The sequence below is a fragment of the Stigmatopora argus genome, chromosome 5 (genome assembly GCF_051989625.1).
Source record: "Stigmatopora argus isolate UIUO_Sarg chromosome 5, RoL_Sarg_1.0, whole genome shotgun sequence".
Lineage (NCBI taxonomy): Eukaryota > Metazoa > Chordata > Actinopteri > Syngnathiformes > Syngnathidae > Stigmatopora > Stigmatopora argus.
In genome coordinates, this window is record NC_135391.1 from 19,779,659 (window position 1) to 19,796,707 (window position 17,049).

The 17,049-nt window shown below is 42.7% G+C and overlaps 1 protein-coding gene across 4 annotated transcripts in view; it reads left to right on the plus strand.

The window, feature by feature from the left end:
* The window catches only part of kntc1 (kinetochore associated 1), a 125,616-nt gene that overhangs the window by 8,051 nt on the left and 100,516 nt on the right, over positions 1-17,049 (plus strand). For all 4 annotated transcript variants that reach the window (XM_077601704.1, XM_077601706.1, XM_077601705.1 and 1 more), the window contains exons 5-9: positions 145-222; positions 290-324; positions 389-499; positions 7,539-7,632; positions 8,015-8,067. In XM_077601704.1, the coding sequence (XP_077457830.1) occupies positions 145-222; positions 290-324; positions 389-499; positions 7,539-7,632; positions 8,015-8,067 (371 nt within the window). The remainder of the gene's footprint in view (positions 1-144; positions 223-289; positions 325-388; positions 500-7,538; positions 7,633-8,014; positions 8,068-17,049) is intronic.

Sequence of the window (17,049 nt, forward strand, 5' to 3'; positions counted from 1 at the left end):
TGACTTGAATTTAGGTCACTTCCACAATGAATGGGAGCCAATGAAAAAATATGCAATTGGCTCTTTGCCTCCAATTTTCACATAAAAAAACTTCTGACCAATGGTAAATAACTAGATTTGTGTGTTGCACTTTGTGTTGTGCAGGTCTACATCATGTTTTTGTGGTCGTACTGGATGGTTTCTTTCACATCAGCAATCTTCCTTTAAAAAAGATAAAAAAAGGTACAACGCTCGTCACCTCCAACTCAGTCTCACTTTGATCACTTTTTTATTTGTCTTTTTGTGGCAGCCATTGAAACGATGGATAATGCTGCGTTAAAAGAGGTAAGCTCAGCTTTGTTTTCAATTCATCTGAGGCGCTGTCATTGTCATCCGATTCTGGGTGCAGCTTCAAAGTTTGATCAAGATCGACTTCTATTCAACTGCCACGTATCATGGCGAAGGTTGCAGCAGTGCGGTCGCCTTCAGTTTGGCCAACCAAATCCACTTATTGATTGGGGTGAGTGCGACGTGATACAATTTAGAGTGGAGGTTTTCATTGATCTTCCGTACCGCGAATCCTTGTAAGGTTTGCGGGGGTTGCCTGAGCCTATTCCAGCTCACTTCACGCGAAAGGCAGACTACACCTTGAGACTGGTCGCCAGTCAACCATAGGGCACACAGAGAGACAAACGACCATCCGCACTCACAATCATTCCGCCACTAGTGGGAATCGAGCCCTCGCCTGCCCACGCTGAAGTCAGGAGAGTGAACCTCTTCACCAGGGGTCACCAAACTACGGCCCGTGGGCCGGTTACGGCCCGTGGGCCGGTTACGGCCCGTGGGCCGGTTACGGCCCGTGGGCCGGTTACGGCCCGTGGGCCGGTCACGGCCGGTCACGGCCGGTCACGGCCGGTCACGGCCGGTCACGGCCGGTCACGGCCGGTCACGGCCGGTCACGGCCGGTCACGGCCCGTCAGCACATTTGGCCCGGCCCTCTGAACAATACCAGAGATGCTATGGGATTTATTTCCTATTTGGAAGAAGAAAAAAAATCCAGAATTCCCCCCCCCCCAAAAAAAAAAATCCTAGGCCCCGCCCTGTCAAAGAGAGAACGGAATAATGGCGAAAAAGTTAGGTAAGAGAAAAATTGATTCAGAATGCAGGGTATTTAACCTGGAGTGGACAAACGATTATTTTTTTCTTCAATGCAAAGAAAAGGCTGTTTGTCTCATCTGTCAAGAGACGGTGGCGGTATTCAAAGAATACAATCTTTGCCGACACTATGAATCCCGTCACAAAGACAAGTATGATAGCTTGCAAGGCCAAATACGAGCAGACAAACTCAAAGCGAAAAAGTGAACTACTATCTCAGCAGAATACATTTGTACGCCAAGCTCAGCTGAACCAGGCATCTTTGGGCCAGCTTTCGAGTTGCTAAACTGATAGCAAGCAGCGGTAAGCCTTTCACTGACGGAGAGTTTGTTAAGAAATGTATGGATGCTGTCGCGGAGGAGGTGTTACCCGAGAAGAAAGATGCATTTAATGCCGTAAGTCTGTCGGCGAGTACAATCACCAGACGCGTTGAAGAAATTGGTAGTAATGTATATGCCCAGCTGCAGCAGAAGACGAAAGAATTTGACTTTTTTTCATTAGCACTGGATGAAAGCACAGACCTGCAAGACACAGCGCAACTGCTCATTTTTATTTGTGGAGTTAGCGCAAACTTTGAGATATGCGAGGATCTGGCAGCCCCCCAAAGTCTCAAAGGGACTACAACGGGAGAGGATATTTTTGACAAAGTGTGCCAAACCATGGAGAAGTTGGACCTGGACTGGTCAAAGCTAGCTAGCATCACGACCAATGTTCCCTCTAATTTTTCGTTGGTCTGAGCAGAAAATCAACCTCCCTGAGCGCACTGAGTACCAGTATGAGCGACATCATCGGTACTCGGATGATTCGCCTAAAGACGTTTCGCCGACGGACGTTTGACAGACGGGCAGGTCGCCGAATGGACGTTCCGCCGAACGTTCATTCGGCCGAACGGAGGTTTCGCCGAAACGGGATTTGCGCGCTCACCCCTCCCCCGGATCGTGTGTGTACAAGTTTTTCAACCTCGGCCCGCGGGCCATATACGGCCCGTTAGGATTTTTAATCCGGCCCGCCGCCGGTGTTGTCCAAATTATAGTAAAAATCAATGTTAGTCTACCATCAATGGCAGCCCGGGAATAAGCACTCTTGGGCGGGCATGGCAGTCCGGGAATAAGCACTCTTGGGCGGGCAGATGTAGCAGAACCGAGCCGTAAAATGACAGCAATCGGGTCAAATCCATCCTAAAACAGCATTTAATTATTAAATACAAATACTGGAGCTCTTTGGACATTAGAACCGAGCCCAGGGAAGTGAATTCCTCGGTAAAATGTCGCGATGATGTCGCGATGGAGGCAAAAAAATGTCCATATACGTCCATTCGCCAAACGGCTCAAAATGCTCTCAAATTCGGTCAAATCCAGCTGAAAACAGCGTTTAATGGTTAAATACAAATACTAGTATTTGTATTTAATCATTAAACTAACAAATACTAGTATTTGTATTTAATCATTAAACGCTGTTTGAACGAACGTTCATTCGGCGACCTGTCCGTCTGTCGAATGTCCGTCAGCGAAACGTCTTTAGGCGAATCATCCGGTCACGACATCATCATTACTCGCTATGGGCACACCAGTATCACACCTGCCACAAGCAGGTGCATGTCAATGTTCCCTCTAATTTTTCATGTAAAACATGCTGTAAAACACGAAAAACATAAGTGGACAGAGCTACTGCCACTGGCTGCCGCTTAAACGGCGCCATCATGGGGAAATGGGTAAAAAAAAAAAAAAAAAAAAAAAAAAAAATCCGATTTTTTTTTTTTTTTACTGCGCGCCATATGATTGCTGCTGCGCAGAGAAGACGAGAGTAGTGCGCAATTGCGCACGCGCGCATCTTAGAGGGAACATTGATCACGACTGACGGGGCTCCTAGCATGGTGGGCGAAACTCGCGGTCTAATGGGACGCATAAATAAAAAAATAAAAATAAAATCAGACTTAGGCTTGTCATCATCATTGACTAGACAAAAGCCTAATTGTCATCATACCCCGCTGCGTATGACGAAATTGAAGGTGCTTCTCCACGAAGTGCACTTTTCTCAGGCAAGGGTTCAGACTTGCTGGCATTCTGCCGTGATGGATACATCGCATCACATCCCGAGCGCAACCAGCTCCCGGCGACTGCGAAGGTTTGCCTCACCGATGCCAACAAAGAATAAAATGGATCACTTACCTCCCACTGTCTTCCTTACTTACCTAGTCAGCCAGCAGGAGGCAGATCGCCGCCCAACGTCCTTCATCTATCCTCACCCCGAAGTTGTTACACAGAGGGGATTGTGTGTCGTGCTACTGCAGTTTAGAGTCCTGATGGCTGTGGGAAAGAAGCTGTCCTTAAGCCTCTTTGTCCGTGCCTTGTGAGACCGGTAGCGCCTGCCAGAGGGAAGCAGCTGGAACAGGTCGTGACCAGGGTGGTCCGGGTCCCCAACAATGTTCCGAGCTCTGCTGAGGTAACGAGGGCTGGCAATATATTCCAGTGAGGGCAGAGAGCAGCCGACGATCCTCTGGGCAGTGTTGATCACTCTCTGCATGGCCTTTTTGTCTGCTGCCCTGCTTCCAGCGTACCACACTGTGATGCCGTATGCCAGGATGCTCTCCACAGTGACTTTATAGAAGGTTACCAGAAGCTTAGTGTCCAAGTTATTCCTCCTGAGTACCCTCAGGAAATGGAGTCGTTTCTGGGCCTTCTTCACTACTGCCGTGGTGTTTGTGGACCAGGAGAGCTTGTCCGTGACGTGGACCCCCAGGAATTTAAAGGACTGGACCCTGTCTACACGAACTCCATTTATGAGGAGTGGGGCCAGATCTGTGCTCTGTTTGCGGAAGTCCAGGATTATTTCTTTAGTTTTTGTGTTGTTCAGTGTGAGGTTGTTCATCAAGCACCACGAAGACAGTTTGTTGACCTCGTCTCTATAGGCCGCCTCATCCCCTTCTGAGATGAGTCCGACCACAGTGGTGTCATCAGCAAATTTGATGATGTAGTTGGACTGGTGGGTTGGTGTACAGTCATAAGTGTACAGGGAGTACAGAAGAGGACTCAGTACACAGCCTTGAGGGGAGCCAGTGCTCAGTGTAATGGAGGAAGAAAGGTGGGAACCAAGTCTAACAGTTTGTGGTCGGTTGGTTAGGAAGTTCTTTATCCAACAGCAGATGGAGGAGGATAGTCCGAGGTGGGAGAGTTTGTTAGTCAGAATGTCCGGTTTCATGGTGTTGAAGGCTGAGCTTTGTCAATGAAAAGCATCCTCACGTAATTCCCATGGTGTTCCAGGTGTCTCAATGCTGTATGTAGAGCAATGGTGATAGCATCCTCAGTGGACCTGTTAGCTCTATAAGCAAACTGGTGAGGGTCAACTGAGGGAGAGATTGTATTCCTGATATGGCGGGCTATCAACTTTTCAAAGCACTTCATGATCACAGGTGTGAGAGCAACAGGCCTATAATCATTCATGCTGTCGATAGTTGGCTTTTTGGGGACAGGAATAATGGTGGCAGATTTCAGGCAGGATGGAATGATGGATTGTTGCAGGGAACAATTGAAGATTTTTGTGAAGACTCCAGCCAGCTGGTCAGCACAGGCTTTGAGCACCTTCCTAGGTACTCCATCAGGTCCAGCAGCCTTCCTGGTATTCACAGACCGCATTTCCATTCTCACTTCCTCTTCCTGGAACTTCAGTGTATTGCTGCAGGATAGTGGCGGGGGTGTTGAGACTGGGTCTGATTTGTCAGTCTCAAAGCGGGCAAAGAAACGGTTCAGTTCCTCCGCTAGTGAGGCATCTGCGTTAACAGACATATTATTGTTATTGTAGTTGGTAATATGTCGTATTCCCTGCCACATCTTCTTTGGGTTATTGTCTGTGAAGTGCTCCTCAATTTTCTTAGTATATTCTGCCTTGGCCTTTTTAATGCCTCTTTTCAGATCAGCTCTGGCAGCTCTATATTTCATCTTGCCCCTGATCTGAAAGCGGTGTTACGGCATTTGATGAGTGCCTGAGTCTCCTTGGTCATCCAGGGTTTTTGATTTGGAAAAACCCGTATTTGTTTATTCCTAGTGACATTGTCCATGCAGTTTTTGATATAGGAGAGTACAGTGTCCGTATAGTCCTGGAGGTTGTCGTGTTCAAAGAGTTCCCTCTTGGTGCGGAAAAAACAGTCCTGCAGCTGAGAAAAGGCATCCTCGGGCCAGGTTTTTATTGTCTTTATTTGTGGCCTTGTTAGCCTCCGGAATGGAGTGTATGCTGGGGTGAGGGCTAGACAGAGGTGATCTGATCCAGCTAGGTGAGGGAGGGAAGTGGCTTTGTAAGCATGTTTAATGTTAGAATAAACATGGTCAAGAGTTTTGTCTCGCCTCGTGTGACATTTTACGTATTGGATAAACTTAGGTAGAACAGTCTTTAAACATGCTCTGTTGAAGTCACCAGCAACAATACAGACTCCATCGGGATGGTCAAGCTGTTGTTTGTTTACAGCCATTAGCAGGAGGTTTAATGCCGTGTTGACGTTGGCATCAGGAGGAATATAGACCGCCGTTACTATGACGACAGTTAGCTCTCTCGGTAGATAGTAGGGCCTACATCGTACTGCCAATAGCTCTAAGTCCGAGGAACAGTGAGTGTCAATGATCCTACTGTCACCACACCATTCATTATGTATGAACAAGCAAAGTCCTCCTCCTCTGCTTTTGCCTGTTAGTTCCTTTGAACGATCGTTCCGAAAAAGCGTTCGGCTAGCTAGCGAAACCGCAGCGTCCGGGATTTGCTGGTGTAGCCACGTTTCCGTGATGAGGATAATGTTACAGTTCTTAACAAAGCTGTTGGTGGCAATTCGAAGTTCCAACTCGTCCATTTTGTGGGTGATGGATCTGGCGTTGGTCAAAAAGATACTCGGGAGCGGTGCTCGGTGTGGTTGTTGACTTAGCTTAGCAGCAAGGCCCGCCCGACAACCGCGCTTTTGCCTCCTTTCTCTCCGCCGCCTTCGCCTCCTTCGACGTGCTTTGAGTGGGCTGACTATCCACGGAGGTCCCGGAGGTCTCGAGATGCCCTCGGGGATATCGTAGGTTCGTTGGTAGTTCGTTGTGACATCGGATATATCGCATCTCCTTCCGATAGCAATTAAGTCGTGGCGACTGTAGGAAAAGTTTGCCTCGCAGATGTTGGTAAATAACGATAGGATTGAGAAAAGAATACACCAAACTGGAGAGCCAAAAGCCGCTCCATCCGTGTGCGCCGCCATTTAAGATCCGGGAGTTGGAAAAAAGGGGTCTCACCGCCCCGCTACGAGTCCACTGCCTAATTCACCAGCAAGCACTGTGCTGCAAGTGTTGACGTGAGAGAGTTTCTGCTCTGACAACTGAGCTGAACTTTTATCTGTTAAGATTGTGCATGGCACAACAGAAAGTTAATGTTCCATGGCTTTTTTTTCTATGAAGAACCCAGAGAGAGTTATTTAGTTATTATTTATTTCATAAATAGTGTTATTTATTTCCTGGTTTTTCTGTGAAGAACTCAGAGGGGTTATTTAGTTATTATTTATTTCATTAATAGTGTTTTTTGTTTCCTGACTTTTTTTTCTGTAAAGAACCTGGAAAGGGTTATTTGGTTATGTGTGGCTTTCTGGAAAACAATAAATTTTTTAAGCTCCCCTACGATCGTCACACTTTTTCTGTTACAAACTGACACCGGCCCCCCATCAGAGAAGGGAAAGGTTATGTGGCCCTCACAGGAAAAAGTTTGGGGACCCCTGCTCTATACCATCAGGCGCTGAGTGGAGGTTTTCTCACACAAAATGAAATCAAAATCAGTAACCAAGCATCACACGGTTCTGTATGGTTAACGTGGAAACCTGTACATTTTTAAATTAATGACCTTATTTTGTGATATGTTCACAACAGATACATTAATGTATAAGATTAAAAATATATATTTTCTGGACTTAAAGTCCCTCTGTGCTCGAGCGGCCTCACAGTTCTGCGGTCCTGGGTTTAAATCCAGGTTGGTCTACTTGTGGCATTTGAATGTTCTCCATGGGCCTGTGTGGGTTTTCTCCGGGTACTTCCGGTTTCCTACCACATCACAAAAATATGCATGGTAGTCTGATTGGACACTCTAAATTGCCGTAGATCAAATTTTACTGCCATGCGATCTAACAAGTTGAACCTGGCGATCGACAAGTAGCTCGCAAACAACTTATTGAGCATTGATTCAATAAACTATTCTGGGTTTGTTCAGTTTTTTGCTAAGGTCACCTATCTTCACGTAGCTCCAAATACAAAGATACTTGATTGGTTAGTCCTTCTGCAGCCTGTGTCTCCTATGCCAAGTTGATGCCATACTGCATACATTTTTCCCCTCTTTTGGTTGTGTCTGTGTGAAATGTTTTGAAATGGCTGCCGCATTGAGCATTTGCTCCTCAATAGGGAGCTAAGGAACAGCCTGTTACTCACTGGACCGTGGACCCTCATCACACCAACATCTGCCTTCTTCATTCCCTGGACGACACTTTGATATCAGGTAGGGAAATGGCGATATCAATAAGAAAAGCTGTACATTTTGCACCTTTACCTATTGATTTTTGGGTAATCCTGGGTCACTTTCTCCAAATTTCATTGAGAATCCTATTGATTTTGGGTCATTTCCTCTACATTTTGTATTCGAGGGATTTAGCATTTTGATCTTGGAGTAATTCTAGGACATTTTTGCCAATGGAGATTTTATCCAGTTCCGAGTGAAGGGAAACGTAGTTGGTTTAGAATGCGCCATTGCAAATTTACTTATTAGAACTGAATAGGACGAATAAAATGTATGGAGAAATATTTGGCAGAACCATACATCCATCAAAAACTCAATTTCTTTGATGTGTGATCCAGAAATGTATTGTTTTTCCACATTGCAGGTGTTAAGAAAATGGCGGTGATGGGCAATTTGGTCTACATTCTCGATACAGAAGTGAGTTGAGCGCCTCTCAATGTGCTAACCTTTCCATTTTCCGGAGACAAATAGTCGACTGGCCAGCGTTGCCTGTCAAATGACACAAGCAACCACAAGTTTTGGTAAACTGCAGCAATTTTGGCACTGCCATTCTGTCTTTAGTTACGAGTAGAAATTGGATTTGAGAGCACTACCTAAGTCAATGAGCGTTCTTCTGCTCTTGTTGAAGGTTGCTGTGAAAGCAAACCTAAAATTCATGTGACATTGACTTGTGGATTTCACCAGACCCTGTCTTGCGTCTATAATAGCCATATGTAAGAATGAATATACTGTATTTTTTCACATATATGCCGTATTTGTCACTCAAAAAATTATGACTGAATCAGGGATATGGCTTGTAATAATAATAATAATCGGACATAGGCCCTGTCGTCATCATCAACAACAAAAAGCCTAATTGTCATCACACCCAGAAACTGCGTATGACGAAATTTGTAGTGCTTCTCCATAAAGTGTGTTTTCTCGGCAAAAGACCTAAATAAGTGATAGTTTCAGACTCGTAATTTGGCATTCTGCTGTTATGGATACATCGCATCACCCCCCCCCCCCCCGAGCAGATCACTTACCTCTCACTGTCTTTCACTTACCTTCAGTCAGCCAGTAGGAGGCAGATCACAACCCAAACATCTTTTCATATTACCTCACCCCGAAGTTATTACACAGAAGGGATTGTGTGTTGTGTTACCGCAAGTTTAGAGTTCTGATGGATGTGGGAAAAAAACTGTCCTTAAGCCTATTTGTCCGTACTTTGTGGGACCTATAGCGTCTGCCAGAGGGCAGCAGCTGGAACAGATTGTGACCAGGGTGGTATGGGTCCCTGATGATGTTCCTGGCTCTGCTGAGGTAACGAGGGCTGGCAATGTCTTCCAGTGAGGGCAGAGAGCAGCCGACGATCTTCTGGGCAGTGTTAATCACTTTCTGCATGGCCTTTTTGTCTGCCGCCATGGTTCCAGCGTACCACACTGTGATGCAGTACGCCAGGATGCTCTCTACAGTGGTTCTATAGAAGGTTATCAGAAGCTTGGTGTCCAAGTTGTTCCTCCTGAGTACCCTGTGGAAATAGAGTCGTTTCTGGAGACCAGGAGAACTTATCCGTGACGTGGACCCCCAGGAATTTAAAGGACTGGACCCTGTCTACACACTCCATTTATGAGGAGATCTGTGCTGTGTTTGCGAAAGTCCAGGATTATTTCTTTAGTTTTTGTGGTGTTCAGTGTGAGATTGTTCACCGAGCACCACAAAGACAGTTTGTTGACCTCATCTCTGTAGGCCGACTCATCCCCTCCTGAGATGAGTCCGACCACAGTGGTGTCATCGGCAAATTTGATGATGGAGTTAGACTGGTGGGTTGGTGTACAGGGAGTACAGAAGAGGACTCCGTACACAGCCTTGAGGGGAGCCAGTGCTCAGTGTAATGGAGGAAGAGAGGTGGGGACCAAGTCTAACAGTTTGTGGTCGGTTGGTTAAGAAGTTCTTTATCCAGCAGCAAATGGAAGACGGTAATCCAAGGTGGGAGAGTTTGTCAGTCAGAATGTCCGGTTTTATAGTGTTGAAGGCTGAGCTATAGTCAATGAAAAGTATCCTCACGTAATTCCCATGGTGTTCCAGGTGGCTCAGTGCTGTGTGTAGAGCAATGGTGATAGCATCCTCAGTGGACCTGTTTGCTCTATAAGCAAACTGGTGAGGGTCAACTGAGGGAGGGATTGTATTCCTGATATGGCTGGCTACCAACTTTTCAAAGAACTTCATGATCACAGGCGTGAGTGCAACAGGCCTATAATCATTCATGCTGTCAATGGTTGGCTTTTTGGGGACGGATAATAGTGGCAGATTTCAGGCAGGATGGAATGATTGATTGTTGCAGGGAACAATTGAAAATTTTTGTGAAGACTCCAGCCAGCTTGTCAGCACAGGCTTTGAGCACCTTCCCACGTACTCCGTCAGGGCCAGCAGCCTTCCTGGTGTTCACAGACCGCATTACCAGTCTCATGGTCATCCAGGGTTTTTGGTTAGGAAAAAACATGTATCCGTTTATTAACAGTGATGTTGTCCATGCAGTTTTTGATGTAGGAAAGTACAGTGTCCGTGTAGTCCTGGAGGTTCTGGTGTTTGAAAAGTTCCCAGTTGGTGCGGGAAAAACAGTCCTGCAGCTGAGAAAGAGCGTCCTCGGGCCAAGTTTTTATTATCTTTATTTGTGGCCTTGTTAGCCTCTGGAGTGGAGTGTATGCGGGGGTGAGGGATAGGCAGAGGTGATCTGATCCAGCTAGGTGAGGGAGGGAAGTGGCTTTATATGTTTGATGTTAGAATAAACATGGTCAAGAGTTTTGTCTCCTCTAGTGTGACATTTTACGTATTGAATAAAGCTAGGTAGAACAGTCTTTAAACACGCTTTGTTGAAGTCACCAGCGACAATAAAGACTCCATCGGGGTGGTCAAGCTGCTGTTTGTTTACAGCTGATAGTAGGACGTTTAGTGCCGTGTTAACGTTCGCATTCGGAGGTATATAGATCGCCGTTACTATGACGACCGTTAGCTCTCTCGGTAAATAATAGGGCCTACATCGTATTGCCAATAGCTCTAAATCCGGGGAGCAGTGAATGTCAATGATCCTACTGTCACAACACCATTCATTGTGTATAAACACGCAAAGTCCCCCTCCTTTGCTTTTGCATGTTAATTCTTTTGAACGATCGTTTTGAAAAAGCGTTCGGCTAGCTAGCGATACCGCAGCGTTGGGGTTTTGCGGGTGTATCCACGTTTCCGTGAGGAGAATAATGTTACAGTTTCTAACAAAGCTGTTGGTAACAATTCGAAGTTCCAACTCATCCATTTTGTGGTTGATTGATCTGGCGTTGGTCAAAAAGCTACTAGGAAGCGGTGCTCGGTGTGGTTGTTGTCTTAGCTTAGCAGCAAGGCCCGTACGGAATCCGCGTTTTTGCTTCCTCTCTCTTCGCTGCCTTTGACGTACTCTGAGTGGGCTGACTATCCACGGAGATTCCGGAGGTCTCGATGTCCTCGGGATATCGTAGGTCCGTTGGTAGTCTGTTGTGAATTCGGATATATTGCATCTCCTTCTGATAGTAATGAAATCCTGGCGACTGTAGAATAACGAACGACACCAAACTGGAGAGCATAGAGCCGCTGCGTCAGTGCGCGCCGCCATCTTTAATGACTTATTAGACAAATTAGACAAAACGCATATAAGCTGCCTTCACATATAAGCCGCACCTCTAAAATTGTTGAATTTTACAATTTCTCGCGTATAAGCCACCCCATTATTCACAATTTTCACCTCCATATTTATGTTTTTAAAAGGGAGTGCAAATGTATTACTTTGAAGGGAAAGTCTTAAGAAAAATCATCACACGTGGTGTTTATGAGATACTGTATGAATGAAAAGCATACTACTAGGGTCAGTATCATAAGTTAATATGCCTGTCTTTAAAATATCAAATTTTTCAATTTGAAAAAAGAAATAAGGCTATCCTGAGAACCCGATGCTATTTAAAGACATAAATTGCAATTTTCTTACCAGAAGTTTAAGATGTGGCAGCCATATTGCTTCTAATATCGAAATCTCGATTTTTTTTTTCCCGATGGCCCATATTACTGCAATAGTTGTCACTTTCGAACAAGAAATTTAGAAATCAAAGCGGAATTTTGTTTTATTTCATAATCTCAACTGTACAATCATTTCCTTTCTGTGTTCCGAAAGGGAGGGTGTTGCCTGCACGTAGACAAATTCAAAAAGGAAGTAACGTAAGCAAAACCAGGAAATATGCCCATAGCGGTATATGTAGTGTTCACTAAGTCTCTGAGTGCAATAATCGCATACACATTATGCCGGTATCAAGGTTTAGATTTTAACGATTGACCGCAAGACCTTCGATCAGTCTTAACTATTGGGATGTGCTCACATGGTAAATGCTACAGTCAGAGCACGTTTAACTATGTTAAGATGGCGGCGCTCTGAGCGAGTAATAGCAGGCACAAGTAAGTGTACTTGCGCCTGGCCAGTCAGCACGTTTAACTACGGTAAGATGGCGACGCCTTGAACGAGTAGTGACTGGCATAAGTGAGTTTTTTCATGTTTTATGCAAGATTCGGTTTATTTTTTCCTTGAATTATATTCATAGACGTCAAAAAAATTGTTTAGCATTTCATCTGTTTATCTTTTCTCTATTTTGAAATAAATGACTATCGGCCGCATGACGTCATTGCGTCATGGCGTCGTCAACTTGCAGTTTCGTGCATGTTGTGTTTTTATGCGCATTTAAGCCGTACCCTCAATTCAGTCATTTTTTTGCCCGACAAAAGCGGCTTATATGTGAGTAAATACGGTAACCTGCACGAAACTGCAAGGTGATAAAGACGAAACGCCATAACGCAAGACAATTCGGTAGATACTTTCATTTATTTCAAAATAGAGAAATGGTAAACAGATACAACTCTAAACTAAATTTATTTTGACGTCTATGAATGAAATTCCAGAAAAAAAACGTAGCCATCTTGCATAAAACATGAAACAAACTCCATCCTACCTAGGTCCCGGGCAGCCATCTTGCCAAGGGCGCTGACATATAAATCCAAGTTAAACGTGCTCTGACTGTACAGATGCGAGTAGCCTTGATTTTGAAATAAAACAAAATTCCACTTTGATTGTTATACATTTCCTATGTTTTCTGTTGTTTTCATTGAAAGGCAGGTTTTATCCTTCTTTTTGTTCACCGCAAACGTTTCCAGCGGAGTTTGATTCAGTGTTCATCAAAGTTGACTGTAATGTGTTGTCAAAGAAGAATGCTCTACATTATAATTATTGTGTGCCTGTTTATCAAAGTTGACTGAAATGTGTTGTCAAAGGAGAATGCTCTACATTATAATTATTCTGTGTCTTTGTCTCACTCTCGGACTGGAGTATCTGGGTAGATGAGGTGTCACAGCGCTATCAAAGAACATCGCAACACTAAGCTAATTCGCTAATATTGTTTTTTTTTCTGTTGTATTTCTTGTTAAAAAGTGACATCTATTGGAGTAATATGAACCATCGAAAGAATTGAGATATTTTGACATTAGAAGGAATATAGCATCTTAAACTTCTGGGAAGAAAATTGTAATTTCTGTAATTATAAAGCATCAGGTTCTCATCAAGATAGACTTATTCCTCTTTAAATTGAATAATTTGATATTTTGCATTTACAAAGACAGGCAAATTAACTTCCTTATGATATTGACCCCAATAATGTGTTTTTGATTCATACAGTATCTCAGAAATACCACTTGTGATGATTTTTCTTTAGATTTTCCCTTCAAAGTAACACATTTGTACTCCCTATTAAAACCATGATTATGGAGGTGAAAATTGGGAATCAGGGGACGGCTTTTACTCGAGAAATTGTAAAATTCAAAAATTTCAAGGCAATTTTCAGGGTACGACTTATACACGCGGGCGGCTTATACGCGAGGAAACACGGTGTTTGTGGCTGCCATTGCTTGCTCAGGGCGCTGCCATCTTACCGTAGTTAAACGTGCTCTTAGTGGCCAGACGCGACTAGCCTTGATATATTTGTTCGTAGTCTTTACCCTGTCAGCAAATCCCAATATAGTTGTTAAGGCTGATCGAAGGTCTTGCGGTCGATCATTAAAATATTAGACTTGACACCTGCGTAATGTGTATCTCATGCTATTATTGCACCCAGAGACTTGGTGAAAAGTAGACTGCTACGGACAACGGACACTCACTAGTTGAACTGCTTACGTTACTTTATTTTTGAATTTGTCTCCGTGCAGGCAACAAACACCCTTTCGGAAATCCAGCAGACGATCCTTTCAATTCATACAGTTTCTCAGAAATACCACGTGCGATGATGGTGATTAAGATTTTCCCTTCAAAGTAATACATTTGTACTCCCTTTTAAGCCATGAATATGAAGGTGAAAATTGTGAATCAGCGGGCGTCTTATACGAGAGAAATTGTAAAATTCTATCATTTTAAGGCAATTTTAAGTGTGCGGCTTACACACAGAGGCAGCTGATATGCGAGAAAATACGGTATATTAATAATTTTTAAAAGGATAAAATACTGTACTGTTCTGCTGGAGACGAAAAGGAGCAGTCAAAAACACACACTTCCCCTTCAGAAATCTATTCTGGCTCGTGTGGTTCAAACGATTCTGTTGAGAGGGAAAATGCTAAACACGTTAGCATTGACGCGAGCATGCGCCGGGAGTGTCATTGACAGTTTGGACAGACATGCAAATTCCAGCACTACTGTTTTTATTCCTTTTAAAAGCTTTACATTTCCATTTTTTTTAAAGTTGTGAGGGTTATTAACAATTTTCACCCCCTCCAGCAATATATTCATTTTAATTTGACCTTTAAAGACACCAAGTGATTAATCGCGCCAGTTTGATCGAATGCAAGCTTGTGTGTGGTAATTTGACTGTAATTTTATATTTGAAGCGATATAATTTTGCGAAATGTTTTTGGGTGCAGAATTTCACATATTGAAAAAATATTAAATATTGTAAATTGTAGAAATAAGTTATTAAAGTCATTAAATTGCTTATATTTGTGTTAGCTAAACCAGAAACTGTTCGAGGTCCGCGGTGTGAAAATCAAGCAATTACATATTGTTGGGGTTATTCTGGATACTATTATAGATGTATGCATTTTAATTACTTTTGTATAAGGCGAGTTGGGAGTGATTTTCCTTGCAAGTTGTAGCCAGTGTATGTTTAAAGATGTCTCCCTGTTTGATTAAAGTATATTAATAATAAATCTATCACATATGTTGAACTAATATTAGGGAGGTAAATTGTAAAAATAAGGTTTTGAAGTCAAGTCGTTAAATTGCTCATCTTCATCTTAAAGTAGGCCTGGTCGATATGACAAAAATGATCGCGAAAGTTATTAGCCGATTTCGATTATTATCACTAACTATCGCATCTTAATGTCTTTCAAATTTGAAATTTCAAACATCTATGAATAAGTAAATAAATTACTTAACTACTTGTTATTCAGTTATGAAAGTAGTAGTGAATATAAAATAAATTAACAATAATATTCAACTGTAGACATCACCAAAGCCAAGCGTTGTCTTTCTCTCATTGGTCAGCAGTTAATTAACTTGGGCCTATCATCCATGAGGTGTGGTGGATTTTGGTTTTCCCGATATGAATTCTTCTTTGGTGCCTTTTTCTACCTCCTTTGTGGTAGTTTGTTCAAAGAGACATTTTGCGTTTCTTTATCTGTTTTATGGTGTCTTCTATACATCTGTGGTTTGGACAAGGAATTTCCTGCTAAAAAAAGGAGACTCGGCTCTTTTGGTACTAAATACATTTTAATGTTTCTTTTTGAGTATTAATCCTACATAGAACTAGGCGATATGACAAAAATTGTTATCACGATTAAAAAAAAAATATCGGTCTATCGATAACTGTCACATCTTTTCTGTTTCAAATTTGAAACTTCAAACTTCTGTCAATAAGTAAATAAATGACTTATAAAATAATCAACTGAAGACTTCATCATCATTGTAGGCTATTTTCAACCATCTTGATATCACGGAAGAAAAATATTGCAGGCTGTCCTCAAATGAGTTTGAGTTTGACAGAATATATTAATGAACATATTTATATTCATGTTAGTGAACATATAGATGTAAAGATGTAAGTTTGTAGCCGAGGGTTGATTTTCATCTTTAGTCCCTTGTGTAGCTTTTGGATGAGTGGATTAAGGACATTTTCAATAAGGCTGCTCTGTGTGGTCAGGTATTTACGAGGCGTTTATAAAAAAATAAAAAATAAATGCCTAGGAGAGTTCACTTGTATCTTTTAGTTGGCTGTGTTATTGTCCTTTTGCGTTCATGCTCTGTGTTAGCCTCTACGTCAGGGGTGTCAAACTCATTTGGCATCGTGGGCCACATACGGCCTAGGGAGATGTCAAGTGGGCCGGACCATTAAAATTGTACCATGCTCTGCTATAAATAACCAAAATATCATGTCTTTCCTTTGTTTTGGTGTAAAGAAGCACAAGAACATTAGGAAAATATTGAAATTGAATGAACTATCCTTTTACAAAACATTTCATGAAACACCTCATTTCCTTAGACAAATGTGCAATTGACTTTTATCATTCACAAATATGCATTGTAACTGATCCCACTGATTGTACAAAGGCACAAAACTTTAATTAGTACTGAAAAATATAGTAATGCACTTTAAGATTAAATGAGACTTTTAAAGAAAGGAATTTTTAAACCACTTACACATACAAAATCTAAATGTAATCCCTGCGTGCACCTTACAAACTAAGGAGAGTGATTTTAAATGTGTAATGAAGAAAGTGTCTGTCTCAGTGATGCGGCTTGTCTTCTACTCTGATGGAAAGAGTGCGCCCCTTAGCGGATACTCCATGAATTGCAGCGAATTAAAAATATTAATTCCATGTCTTTTATGCATTTTTTTCCACTTTCAAATTATCCTGCGGGCCTGATCGAACCTCCTTGGGGGCCGTATGTTTGACACCCCTGCTCTACGTATTGCTTACATGCTAAAAACACGTCTCCTTGTCATCCTCTTCTTCTCCTGAACGTTCCTCTGGAACTAGCTTTCATCTTGCAACAGCGCCCCCTTCTATGTGTGGTCGGTGGTGTAATTACAGTTTAAAATTATTTTTTTAAAAAAATCAAGTTTTTATTATCGTTGACTAAAAATTTTTCACAGTAATTATCGCCATCCTTTTATCGACTAGCTCTAATCCTACTTATTAAATGGGACCAAAAACCAACAAAACTAAAAGCATGAAAAGTTGGTTAAAAGCAAAATACCACAGACACAAATAATATAAAGAAGATAAAAAAACATTTAAAAAGATGCATACTATCTATCCACGAGGACTGGAGACAATCCCTCATTTTCCTCATCAAAGGGACTAATTGAT